At 37.4% G+C, this 13,195-nt stretch overlaps 2 protein-coding genes across 2 annotated transcripts; one reads left to right on the top strand and one right to left on the bottom strand.

The window, feature by feature from the left end:
* Nucleotides 1-2,892: 2,892 nt before the first annotated feature.
* fkbp7 (FKBP prolyl isomerase 7) lies at nucleotides 2,893-6,338 on the top strand. The gene is made up of 4 exons (XM_064327353.1): nucleotides 2,893-3,454; nucleotides 3,646-3,797; nucleotides 5,764-5,891; nucleotides 6,047-6,338. The coding sequence occupies exons 1-4, from the start codon at nucleotides 3,249-3,251 to the stop codon at nucleotides 6,206-6,208; spliced, it is 648 nt and encodes a 215-aa protein (XP_064183423.1). The 5' UTR covers nucleotides 2,893-3,248; the 3' UTR covers nucleotides 6,209-6,338.
* A 145-nt stretch (nucleotides 6,339-6,483) lies between these two features.
* Nucleotides 6,484-13,105, bottom strand: pjvk (pejvakin). Its single transcript, XM_064327349.1, has 6 exons — nucleotides 10,874-13,105; nucleotides 9,216-9,411; nucleotides 8,850-8,991; nucleotides 8,625-8,742; nucleotides 7,546-7,689; nucleotides 6,484-7,366 (listed from the first exon to the last, which is right to left on the bottom strand). Exons 1-6 carry the CDS (start codon nucleotides 11,082-11,084, stop codon nucleotides 7,065-7,067), a joined length of 1,113 nt encoding a protein of 370 aa, XP_064183419.1. The 5' UTR covers nucleotides 11,085-13,105; the 3' UTR covers nucleotides 6,484-7,064.
* Between the last annotated feature and the right edge of the window lie 90 nt (nucleotides 13,106-13,195).

A 13,195-nucleotide genomic window follows, 5' to 3' on the forward strand; every position in this document is an offset into this window, starting at 1 on the left:
CTGACGCGTGACTAGATGACACACGTGCTCGCAATAACGCATTAGCTATTGACACACCCTCATTATTTCTTATTATATATTCTCAGTAAGTTAAATGAATTATATTTTCTTATTTTATTTCTACTACATGATCTCAAAGAGTAAGACATTATCTAGCGGAGCTAAAGAGTGAATCAAGTGTAACGTTAGATGAAATTAAATTGACTGAATGAAATACGTGAAAAAAACTACAATGCGCTTTCGTGCAGGTTACCCGCGCTAACTGTTGGTTGATTCACTTCTCCAACAGCAATCCTTCTCTCATGTTATCACGACAAAGCTAGATAACATGGATTAAAATGATCCATGTTAGAAGTGTTTTGTCTGCGTTTTTACTGTCTGGTTAACTTGCTATGATGACGCGTGACTAGATGACACACTCGCTTGCAATCACGCGTTGGCTATTTACACAGCATCATATAGTAGCTAGTATCATTATCTCAGATAAAAAAAACAAATGTGTGATGCGTTCAATCACCATTTTATTTTGGCTGGTTATTTATTTGAGAATACAGCGATGTCCTCTGGAAATGTAGATCCTACGCTGCTTATGTGCTCACTGCCACTTCATAAAGGCTTGCTAGCCAGCTAGCTTGCTAAAGTGAACCAAATATGTTAGCTAGCTCGCTCGCTTGATAATGAGGATTGATAAACATAGTGGTCGTATAAACGCATTTAATTAAAAACTTTCACTAAATATGCATACCTTTATTGCGGCAATCAAATCTGTGCAGACAAGTCTTGCAGTGTCTCGAGAATATTGGATGAGGCACGAGTGCAAAAACGTCTTAGAGAAGTAGCGCGTCAGCTGCTGCAGTTCACACTTGTATTAGAGCTCCCTCTACTGGATAATTCTAGTAAATAGCAATTACAACGTTCGAACAGACAAGTACAGATAAATAATCATTGTTTTTTTGTTTATTATACTTATTAAAAAATCGGGGCACATCGGCGGCATAACTGCCGATCCGGATGTCCTAAAAAAAGTCAAATAATGGCCGATATATCGGCTGGGCTCTACAATAAATAAGATGTATTCCAAAGCAATGCTACCCAATATTTCCTCAGTTCTTTCAAGTCACTTGGCCCTGTGTTTTGTAATCTTACCATTCTACAATGTCATGCAAACTTTGTGTAAGATCAAAGAGTCAAATATTTTGAATTGCCTCATGGAACACATTGAAATTCATGTACAAAACTGCTGCTGAGTAACTACAGGAAGCATATTTCTCCAGAAAACATATGTTTACACTTGCTTCTGAAATGAATTTGAGTACATGTACAAGTTATTATATATTTGCTACGTACAATAAATACTGCATGTAAAATACATATTGTACATACATACATAAAGAACTTATTTATCCCCATGGGGACATTTCCCTCGCAGCATGTTACATTCACATTTACGAACACACACTTATACCAAGACACATACTATCATTCACGCAACAGAACGGCTGGGCAGCGAAATACATACATAGCCTACCAATACAAATTGGACATATACACGCCTATTCAGTCAATCTTGACTGTGAGAGAGCCATCCACACTTTGGCCTGTCCATGTAGTGCATGCTTATACACACAGGGCCAAGTGACTTGAAAGAACTGAGGAAATATTGGGTAGCATTGCTTTGGAATACATCTTATTTAATTTCGGTGAGGCAAGATAGCCTATATTGTTTGTAGTACCGTAACTTGGCGTCATTTTGATATCAATACTTTTGAGTAACTTGGCATTTTTGTACGTTGAAAACATGTTTTTTATGAGATTTAATTTACCACAGGTGGACTCTCAATCAAATTGTAGAATCATCTCAAGTATGGTCGAAACAGGATGCACCTGAGCTCAATTTTGAGTGTCATAGCAAAGGGTATGAATACTTATGTAAATGTGATATTTCAGTTTTTTATTTTTAATACATTTGCAAAAATGTCTAAAAACCTTTTCACTTTGTCATTATGGGGTATTGTGTGTAGAGTGATGAGAATATTTAGAATAAGGCTGCAATGTAAAAAAAATGTGGAAAAAGTGAAGAGGTCTGAATACTTTCCGAAGGCACTGTATTCTTTTTGGGCATGGAGCATTTGTGATGATGTAATGGGCAGGAAAAAGGAGAGAAATAAAACGCTAAATCCCCAACCTTTGGGGCTTTATTGTGTGAACGTTGTTTGTGAATTCTGTCTTGATATGCCAGAAGGTGCATACATTAATCTTTTTAAGGGCTGAGAGTCTGGGCATTGTTTTTATTTCAGTACGAAACACTGAAAAGTGCCAAACTCTTGGTGCAGCATAGGTATGGGGCATGCCGCCCCGCCAAACCGTAACTTGCCGTAATACTTTGCGCACTGTGACGTAAAACAATGCGGACTAAATTTGAATTATATAAATCTTCTATCTTCAGGGTTCAGAAAAAAAATCTGGTGCCTGGAGTAGGCTATATAGTTCAACGTGAAGAAATAACTGCAGTACCTCAAGTAATCACTGGAGTTTCCGAGCTTCATGGAGAATGACAATCCCTGTTAACCTGGTTCTTTTATATCTCGATGCTGAAATGGCACATCTTCAATAAAGCAAAACCAACATCTAAACAACATCTCTAAATCAGTTTCAACATGTAGGCTACATGCGTGACGCATGATGTCACTCAGGATAATAAATGAAAGTGCAATTTTCTCAGAAAATATGACACGCATCAAATTAACTTAAATGCACAGCTCTTGCAAATTAGAAAATAGGCTGGAATTCCGTAAATTTCAAACGATATGTGATTTTGTGGAATCCTCCTAATTGATTCCCAGTCATTTTTGCACTTACTGCGCTTCGAGCGCCCCCTCTTGGTCATTCTTAGTGATATTTCTTCCCTTTAGGCGAAGTATGTTTGGTAGTAGTTTTATTAGTTCGTGTAGTTAGCCAAATATTATCATGCGCCTTTCCATTTTAACGAAATTTTGATTTGAAGAAAATTTGCAGTGTGAAGAAAAGTAGCAGTCGCAGACGTCTGTGAAATGTACATTGGTTTGTTTTGGGAAAAAGTTTTTTTTTTTGTTTCCTGTTTCGGTGCAATGCAAATTCCAAGATGACTGATTTGAGAATTTGGGTTGTGTTCTTTCCTGCATGTGGGCTGGACTGGGTGGAGTCATCCCTGAGTCTGTTCTTGCCACGCAGTCACTCGCGTGTCATACTCGAACGTTCGCTCTGAAACAATGGGGTTTGCTGTCCGTTTATTTTTATGTTTACATGTGTGCAGCTTCTTCGTAGATTTTACGGTCGCTAACGAAACAAAGGACGAAGTTAAAATTGAGGTTATATTTAAGCCCGAGAACTGCGCAAAGAAGAGTAAAAGGGGAGATTTAATGAATGCTCATTATGATGGATTCCTTGCAAAAAATGGCTCACAATTCTACTGCAGGTAAGCACTAATTAACACAGCTGGTTTGGGAATTTTAAATAATGCATGCAATATTTGCAGTGAGAAACGTAGGCTACTAACGTTTTAACTTTAAAGTAGTTTCTGCGCGTTTGTACAGTGTCCTCGCTCGCCAGCTGAATTCCAACTGCTGTTGTTATTGTTACATTGATAAGTCTGTTATATTCTTTCAGTCGTTCAGAAAAGGATGGACACCCGAAGTGGTTTGTTTTAGGTGTTGGTCAAGTGATGAAAGGTCTAGACATTGGAATGGATGGCATGTGTCCTGGTGAGAAAAGAAAATTAATAATCCCTCCCTCATTAGGATATGGACAACAAGGCAATGGTAGGTAATGGGAAACCAGCAAACGTTTGGAGAAATATTTTTGTTTGATGAAATGAGATGAACATTTATGTGTAAATATTAATGAAAAGTGACAAACTCCTGGCATTGTAAAGGCTGCTGCACTGCTAACCTCTAACCAGGTAGAATACCTGACATCCCAATATAAAAATCTTTGGAAGGATGTTTATTAATAAATGCCCCAGTTTACTCAGAGACATAGCACAATGCATGCAATAACAAAGCAAGTTTCTTTCCCCCTGCAGTTTCGGAAGAAATGATTCCAGTGCTCAAACATCACGCTATACAGCTCATGGCATGTAAGCATGTTGGGAGATGGTTGATGTGGTGCAGTTATGAAGCTTTATTAAAATAATCTTCTGTGCTGAACAAGTCATGTGCTGTGATGTTATAACTGGGGTCTGGAGAAATAATGGAGCTTTGAACCATTGGCTATCAACCTGAATTACAGCAGTTATTATCCAGGTGTCACTGTAGGCACTGTAGGAGTTCTGCAAAGTGTTGCAATCACAGACATATGACAGATTATACAACTGGGGAATAGCAAGGTGTGCATCAGGTTAAAACTATAAAATTATGCTGTTATGAATAATAGTGGAGGAAGTGAATCATGGACATACACACAACATCAAGACTGAAGACAGAGTATAACAATGTTGTACTGGTAGTTTTACTTTGTATAAGGGCAGATTTAATATATATTGCACTTCTTGTAAGGGATTCCATGCCAAATCACATTCAAAGAAGGATTTACACTATGCCAGAGGTCAATGAAATATAGGTTCTTGACATGCATTTGTTGTCAAATGTTTATTTATGTTCATAGATATGAGCTCATTGTGATTTGCACCAAGACAGCCATTTTGATTTCAGATGGTTCTTAATTTTGACCAGCTTTGGTACTAGTAATGGCACATCATAAAACTGTAAACTCCAACATTTAACTGGACAGTATAGAATTTCTCTGTCTATCAAGTGATTTAAGCAGAACGCCTAAATAATTTCTTTACCCATTGCAGATTGGACTGGTTGAAAATAGTGAGGGTTGTTATTTTTTTCTGTTAAGAGAATGACATCCCTGGAGTAGTCTAATTCAGTCAGTTCTGTTGTCACACCTGGTTTGTCCACTAGATGTCCTACTATTAATCTAAGCGAATTAATAGATTTTATTATTCACAGATGTCATAAGATTTGTCTTAAATTCAACCACCCGTCTCAAAAAGATATGAATTATAATTAAATACAAGAAAGTCTTGACCTGGAGAATGTTCTAGTTTACAAACACAACACATGCAGTATTTGATTTGAGACCAAGAACAATCAGAAAATAAAATGCATCCATTAGACATTTTCAGAAAAAAAGCATCAGGAACACATCAGTTTGTACCTTCTGATACAGGGTCAACAAGGTCCTGGATGACTGGCGTCAGGCTTAGGTCAATTAACATGGAATACCACTACATGACCAGCAATAGTCCTTGCAATAGACCAGCAGCAAACACAGAAATGAACACTGATGTACGTGAGGAAAAATATTTATCAATAAAAAAAAACTTGAAGTGTTAATTGGATGTGGTACTGAAATGATTCCAGACATGAACTGAAAGATTGTTTCACTCATGATTTTAAGGGTTTATCAACCGCTTGGTGTTGAACTGAAATACACGTGAAATAGCAACCTGGTTATTTCTCTGGGCTGTAGTTATAAACACACATACTTGTGAAACTGCACTGTTGGCTTTGTAGTATGTGTTCCTTTGTCCCTGCATGCAATTTCATTTCAAAGCTAACTTATTTAAAGGGAGAGTGTTGTATATAGTAAACTCACTTTTTGGAGCTGATGATTCCTATGGCAAGTCATGATTTTGCCATGACCATATTGACTGTAATTGTACTTATGTTGTTGTTAAAAACATGTAATGACATTGTTTTTCCCCTGATCATGCAGAAAAAGTTCCTCCTAATTCAACACTGATCTTTGAGATTGAGCTATACTCTGTATCTAGAGGACCACGCAGCATGGAGGCCTTCAGGGAAATGGATTTGGATAAGGACAGATCCCTTTCAAAAACTGAGGTATTCCATTGTCAATCATATGCTTGCTGTAATGTTGCATTTTCAAATGATTTCACTATACTGAAAATGTACCACAAATTTGTTTCAACTTCTAAGATTCTTACAGTGATACACATTAGTTTGCTCTGCTAATGTCCTCTTTTACCAACTCTTAGGTGAAGAAGTCTCTGATGATTGAGTATGAGAAAGGTGGTACTCGGCGTGATGACTCATTTTATGATGCCATTATTGCTGACATATTCCACAAGAGTGACCACAATGGGGATGGAATGATATCCGCAAAGGAGTACAATATTTATGACCACGATGAGCTCTAGCAGCCACCAGTAACACTGCTTCACCTGATGCTGTGTTTTTTAATATGAACAATTCACACATGGATGAATACTTTGATGTGAATATTTCGCATGACAGATAGTTTTGTCAAATAAATACCACTACAACAAACCATTCTCTGTACAGTTTATTTGCAGATTTTCATAGGAGTGCAGCAAGGCTTGCATATTTGATGAAATTTGTGTACCAATGGTGAGTTCAGCATCAGTAGAAATATACGTGTTCAGGGTTGTACTACTACTGTTGCTGGGGTTTAAAGTGTGGTTAAGATACCAAGACATTTTATCTGGTAAACACCCTCCCCAAATTTTAGTGGGTACTCTATTAAAAATGCATAGTTTAATGAAAAGTCAGATGCTGTTTCATACTATGTCAATTTGATGATCAAAAATGACCTAATAAATGAAAATATAGAAATTTCACTGTTAGATTATCACTCATGTACAGCACACAGTTCTGCAGTAAACATTACATACGTATGACAGTGTATCATTGGTGTCAAATTGATTGTACACAAAAAACAAACTGTTTTCTGTTGTCAAAGGAACTTTAGCTTTGCTGGCATTAACCCAATGCTCTAGTCAGTATTTTAAATTGTGAATTATTTACTCACATTCCACTCCAATGAGTCTAACAGATGCTACTGGCATGACATTTTTTTCATGGGGAGGGGGTGGAGCTGGGGCTAAAGCTAGGGATCATCTTTTGTGCCACTCTCTTGCTAATACATTAAACAACAAAAAAAAACGCTATCTACTTTCCATCAGAGCAAGGGAACACAGTCAGAATTTGAGATGTAGCACCACAATGCAGTTAGTGCGAGAAACCTATGCTGATTCACCTCATGGTTTTGTGCCACAGATCAAAGCATGGTACAACATGCAATCTGACATACTTCTGTCCATTTGAGGAGCATTCAAGGCAGCCATACACCGTCTCACGTCTTTGATGACCCATGCCACACAGCGCACAGGGGCCTTTGGGAATGTTATGGTTAAGTAGATTTACACGGGTGTGAGATCCCTCTCTGAGGTAACTGGTAGAGATGTCAGTCATACTCGCTGCCTTCTCATAATAGTCTGCCACTAAATCATCCATGTACACGTCTGAATGCGTGAGTTCTTCAAATGTTCTGTCATCTTGGAAAGCAAAAAAGAAAAACAATAGAAATTGAAGTGTCAGACAAATGAGTAATACGTTTCAATGCGCTCTTAGCATTTTGAAATGAAAATGTAAGCACACATTAGACACATTTAAAGGTTTTTTGCAGTTTAGTTCAGAAAATGATAGATGTCACATAAATAAAAATACATCAAACCTGCTCGAAAGGGATTTCCGTAAACAATGCCTGACAGAAATCTCCGCAACCTCCCCATGGAAAACCGTCCAATGAAGCCACCAAGCTGCTCTCTGATCTGTTCTTTCTCAAAGCCACCCTGTGTCTCAGATGTGACACATATATCTATAAAGACAATTTGTGAAATGAAAAATGTAAGCATATTGTTACAGTCATCTCCCATCAGGTGCAACCAATCTTTTGACTTTAAAAATGCATTAATTATATAGTGTTGCTTGTATTGGTGTGAGGCATGTCAGCATCTGCTGTGTGAAATATCTTTCACATGGCCATATTTGAATGTTAATTTTCATGCTGCATCTGACTTGTGTCCACTGTACCCCATCCTAATATTGGTATGTTATCACAAGCAGCTGTAACAAGAAATATGAAAGCTAACATTAGTTTAAAGACAGAGCAGGTGGAAAACAACAGACACAATAAAAAAGTGAAGAGAATGTCCAACAGAATTTGAGCTTGAACACTAAAAAATATATATATAATTGTTCAGTTTTTACTCGATACAGCATGTAAAAAGCATTTAATGTCACTATACGTCTCTGTGGTTAGGGAGTTGGTTACAGGGATTATTAAAAGGAGACTACGTAACAGTATGTAAATGGCAGGTGTTAACTGGCAACATCAGGAAAAGCTTTAATATGGTTAAAGCACTAGAGTGAAATTCCGGTTGACAAATATTTAATTTTATATTTAATGAATAACCATCATAACATAAATGTGAAACATCTAGATTAATGGTTTAGTTGAATTGTGGTATAAGGTGATGGTTAAAGATACAGTAGTCAAGAAAATATACTGGAAATATCACAATAAATAATGTATATTAAAAACCATGCATTGCCAACAAGAAATATACTAAACAGAGAAGGTGTGTACTGTTTATGTATCAATTCATTTAGAAACATGCATGACTTGTGATGTTGATTACACGTATTTATGCCCCTTTGATGAACTGATTTTCTATGACTAACCATATCATTTATTTTCATAAAACAAACATATCTTTGCATGCTCAGTTTATAATGTTAACATTGCCTCACCAAGACGACCATCCAATCGGATAAAAAGTTCAAATATACTGAATGCTATAGTTGTGTGAGCTGGAATAACTATAGCCTTGTCACGACCTTTCGGGTTCCGCCCATCATCAATCTGAAACTGGGAGAGAGAAAAAAAAGAAAAATAAGCCTTGAGAGATGAGAATACAATTGCAACACACGCTCTCATTAGTTTTATGATTTATCCTACAATAAATGTGTATTTACCCTCATGGTTCTCCCATGCATGCCTGCATGTACAGTGAGAGAACACTGGCGGGTCGTGCGAATGCTCTCCATGACAACACATAGAACAGCCCTCCCACTCTCCTTGGACTGGCGGATCAGACAGTGGTCTAGGTCCACCTTCCTGAAGACAGAAAGGCGTCCAATATGTTAAGCTCTTTGAATTTCAGGGACTACATTCAATTAAATAGAAGATGATCACAGGACAACCACATCAATATGCTTTTTGACTAGTGTATTAACTCACATTTGAATTGTCGCTATTAGTATGGCACAAGTAGGAAAAGTAGCTTATAACAACTGTATATAAAGGGCTCTCTACATTAAATTTGTAAACAGTCTGCTAACCTTGAGGTAAGTTCTCTTAATAATGTGGGAACCTCCACTTCATGCTTTGTCACAATACCAAAGGAGGCTTTGACAGCAACAGAGTCTGATCCACTGATGTTGAAACCAACATCATTTACAAGGTGATTCCCCAATCGCCCATTCAGGGAGACATCTGACTTATCTTCATAGTTAAGCAGCTGGTAGGAGGAAACACCTAGTTGGAATAGAAATTAGAAGTTTTATGGTGCATCATTATTGTCAATCAAATGGCACTAAAATATTACTTTGTTCTCATATACATGTTGATACTCCTGTTTCAACTTATTCTATCATCTCCCTGGTACAGTGATGGACACCCTTACAGACTGACGAGTAGGACTGAAGCACCACAGAAGAAAAGGTCTTCTATATTGGCACCATGCTTCATCACAATTTGAACAGGTTAGAGGCTGACCAGCTGTCTGGCACATTTACATATTGGCATTTAGCAGATGCTGGTTTCCACAGAAGCTTACGTAATTGCATACATACAGGTTTAGGCAATGAAGAAAGCTTTAATTCATCGAGGCCACAGCAGATAGCAGCATTAATACATAACCTCACAACATAACGTTAAATACAACAGTGCAAAAGGGAGGTGGAAAATACAGTGTTATTAAGAAGAAAAATGGTCAGAGCAGTGGTTCTCAAACTTTGTCCTGTGGGACCCCTGTATGTACTGGTTTCTGTTCCAACCACACTTGCAATCCCAGAATTTTAACAAGTTGTTGATTTTCTTAATTATGCTGTTCATGTTTTGAGAGACTATTTTACCCTCTCAAGCCAGGTTTTGTCAGAAATAGCTGTGCTATGAACACTAAAACCCATATTCACATTATGCTATATTGCAAATAACAAAGACAGATTTAAAAAATGAATTAATCAAATTAAAGACTGAGATGTACCCATACATATGGACACAGAGACTAAAACTAACCATTTGGCAGATAATGAAGAATTCAAAGACAAATTATTATCATAATTCAAACCCATAATGTGTTAACAAGTTTAAGGAGAAAATTGAAAGAACTAGGGTTGACAGAGGCCTGGTTTTAGACCAGAATGTCTTATTGTATATGGTTTGTGGTCCAGTCTGAGTAATTAACAGAAAAAAATTGACCGTTGTAATGAATTATTCCCCAGCCTGTAATCCATTCTCATAGCTACCTTGGTTCGGGAAAGGTTCTGATAGTGATATTAACTGGTCCGCCAACGGTTCCCAACAGGGAGGCCATTTTGTTTTATCCAGCAAGTAATTTTTTGGATAACATTTGAAAAAGCACCTATTAACATAGTATTTACAGTTTTAGACATTGATTCTTGAAAAACTCTGAATGTTACATTCAAAACATTTACTGTATCACCTATAAGCTGCAGATGTGCCTCCTTAAATTCAAAACTGAACACATGAGGTACAGAACCTTTGCTGCTTGTTCCATATGAATAATGATACAATAACAATAATGAGTAATAATGCCCAGACAGAAGTTTGGCACCCCAATAATAATAAGAAGAAAAACAAGGTTCTAGAATATATGGTACTTGAACTGCTACTAATGAAATCCAATACAAAAACAATTCTTAACCCCAAAAAGAAGCTACTGTTAGCAGTTTTCTCTTACAGTTTCCAAACATACCTGCTGTTATTTCCTTTTCACCCACGAGTATGTCTTTTAAAGAGAAGGGGGTGGAGGCATATTTGGTTTTCTTCCAGAAGTGTGCCTTCTTTTTCTTGGTGACAAGGCTTAGGGGTTGATATCGATCAGCTTCGCTCAAACTAGGGACAGGAATAAGCCTCCCAGTGTCTCCGACCTGCTTCACAAAGTTCTTAGTAGCTGCAGCAAACATCCTGCTGAAGATGGTAGATAAATTCAATTCTACAACTGCATTGTGGGATATTTTGTTCGATTTGTCTTTCTTGCTTCACAGATGATAATCCATGCACCTGAGAAGCGCAATATTAGCTAACCGAATTGTGAATTGTCACTCCACTCTACTGTTTTTCAAAACCAACTGAATTATTGATTAACACTGTAAGTGGATACAGGGCAGGTAGAGCAGTGGTAATGTGACAATTTCCCAGTGCCTTGTTTATTCTCTTTCTTTGACCAATGAATACTGCTGTTGTTTGTCAGATATGTCATGTGTCACACTTTTTTTTACATCAGGGAGACAAACCCAACTTTTTTTGCTCCATGGGAAAATCTAGATAAGTGGTACTCAAGCCACATTAATATTTAAAAAAAAAAAAAAACATTTAAAAATAAAATAAAATTTCACAAGAGCCACAAGGTGACATGACGGTGCAGTATGTAGCACTGTCGCCTCACAGCAAGAAGGTCCAGGGTTTCCCCATGTCTGCATGGGTTTCCTCCGGGTACTCCGGTTTCCTCCCACAGCCCAAAGACATGCAGGTAGGCTAATTGGAGATTCTACATAGCCCATAAATGAGTGTGCGACTGGTGAGTGAATAGCATGTGCCCTGTGATAGATTGGCGACCTGTCCAGGGTGTATTCCAATGCACGCTGGGATAGGCTCCAGCACCCCCCGCGACCCTGACAAGAAATAAGCGGATATAGATAATGGTTGGATAGACAAGAGCCACATTTCTTCAAACCATTATAAATTTTACAACTATTAATATTGCCACTATTGATATGTTATTAAGGAATGAATATCATGATATATAATGCCGTAACTGTCATTCATTACCTTTTGGTTACAACGGCAGTTTTTCAACAGCATATGAACATCAGTGCACTATAATTACTAAATACTTTCCCCTGGCAATTCAACTGCATCCAAGTGCTGACCACAAAGCCCAAAAACAGCCCATTGCTAATCATCACAGTAGGTAACAGATAAGTTTGATAAATGCATAACAGTCAGACCATATTTGCTCATAACAATCCATTTAAGAAACAGACAGCCCATGTCTGATCGTAACAATCCATAACAATAGGCAACAGGCAATTGGTGATCATTACAACCGCAGTTTTATATCTAGACTAGATTTAAATAGACTTTCAGTTTATTGTACCACAGTACGTTAACACTTTAGTCAGGATGAGGTTGTCAACACACACATTCTTCCAGGTATCCCTGCTTGGATCCAATTACACCACAGCCTCTTTAATTTTACTCTCAATTTATTGTACCTGTAAATGGTTCCATCTTGTGTTTTGTCTTATTTGTGTTGACTTATGTATTTGTGTGCTGTGCCTAAAATTCTTTAAAATGTCAAAAAGGATGGCTTTGTCAGAACAGCAGCACTGACCTCACTCAGTGTGATTTCTGACACCCCTTCTGCTGCACAAATGATTTGGAATCAAACTCAGTGTTGGAACGGCAATCCAAAGGGCCCTTGGCAGGGTGGCATGCCCCATATCTGTACAGCACTGAGAGCTTGGCAGATTTCAGGCTTCCCTTCTGAAATAACTTCAATGAATACAGACTCTCTGCCCTTAAAAACATTAATTTATGTACCTTCTGATCCCATTAAAGAGAAAGAATCCATAAACAACTTTACACGTCCACATAATAAATCCCCAAAGTTTTTCCTTCTTCTTCCTGCTGATTACATCATTACAAATGCTCCAAGCCCACAAAGAATACACCTCCCCATTAGACATTTAGGTACAACAGCCAATAAAAACATGAAATAACTTTGCTGCCCCATGGTCCACTAGTAACTCACTTTTTTTTTCAAACAGACTGCAGAACATGCGGATACAAATTATATTTCTAATTATAATCTATATTATTATTATAACAAGCTTAGTCATTAAGATCATTATTCAAAAGAGACAAAGTAGAAGTTATCCTAATTTTAAATTAAATTTATATTTTAAAAAATCATAACTGCATTCATATTTGATTCACTGTATGCCCCCGTTCAGCCCTCACCTCAAAGTAGAACATGTACCTTTTTAGTGAAAAAAACAAAAACAGCAGGAAC

The sequence above is a fragment of the Anguilla rostrata genome, chromosome 3 (assembly GCF_018555375.3).
Source record: "Anguilla rostrata isolate EN2019 chromosome 3, ASM1855537v3, whole genome shotgun sequence".
NCBI lineage: Eukaryota > Metazoa > Chordata > Actinopteri > Anguilliformes > Anguillidae > Anguilla > Anguilla rostrata.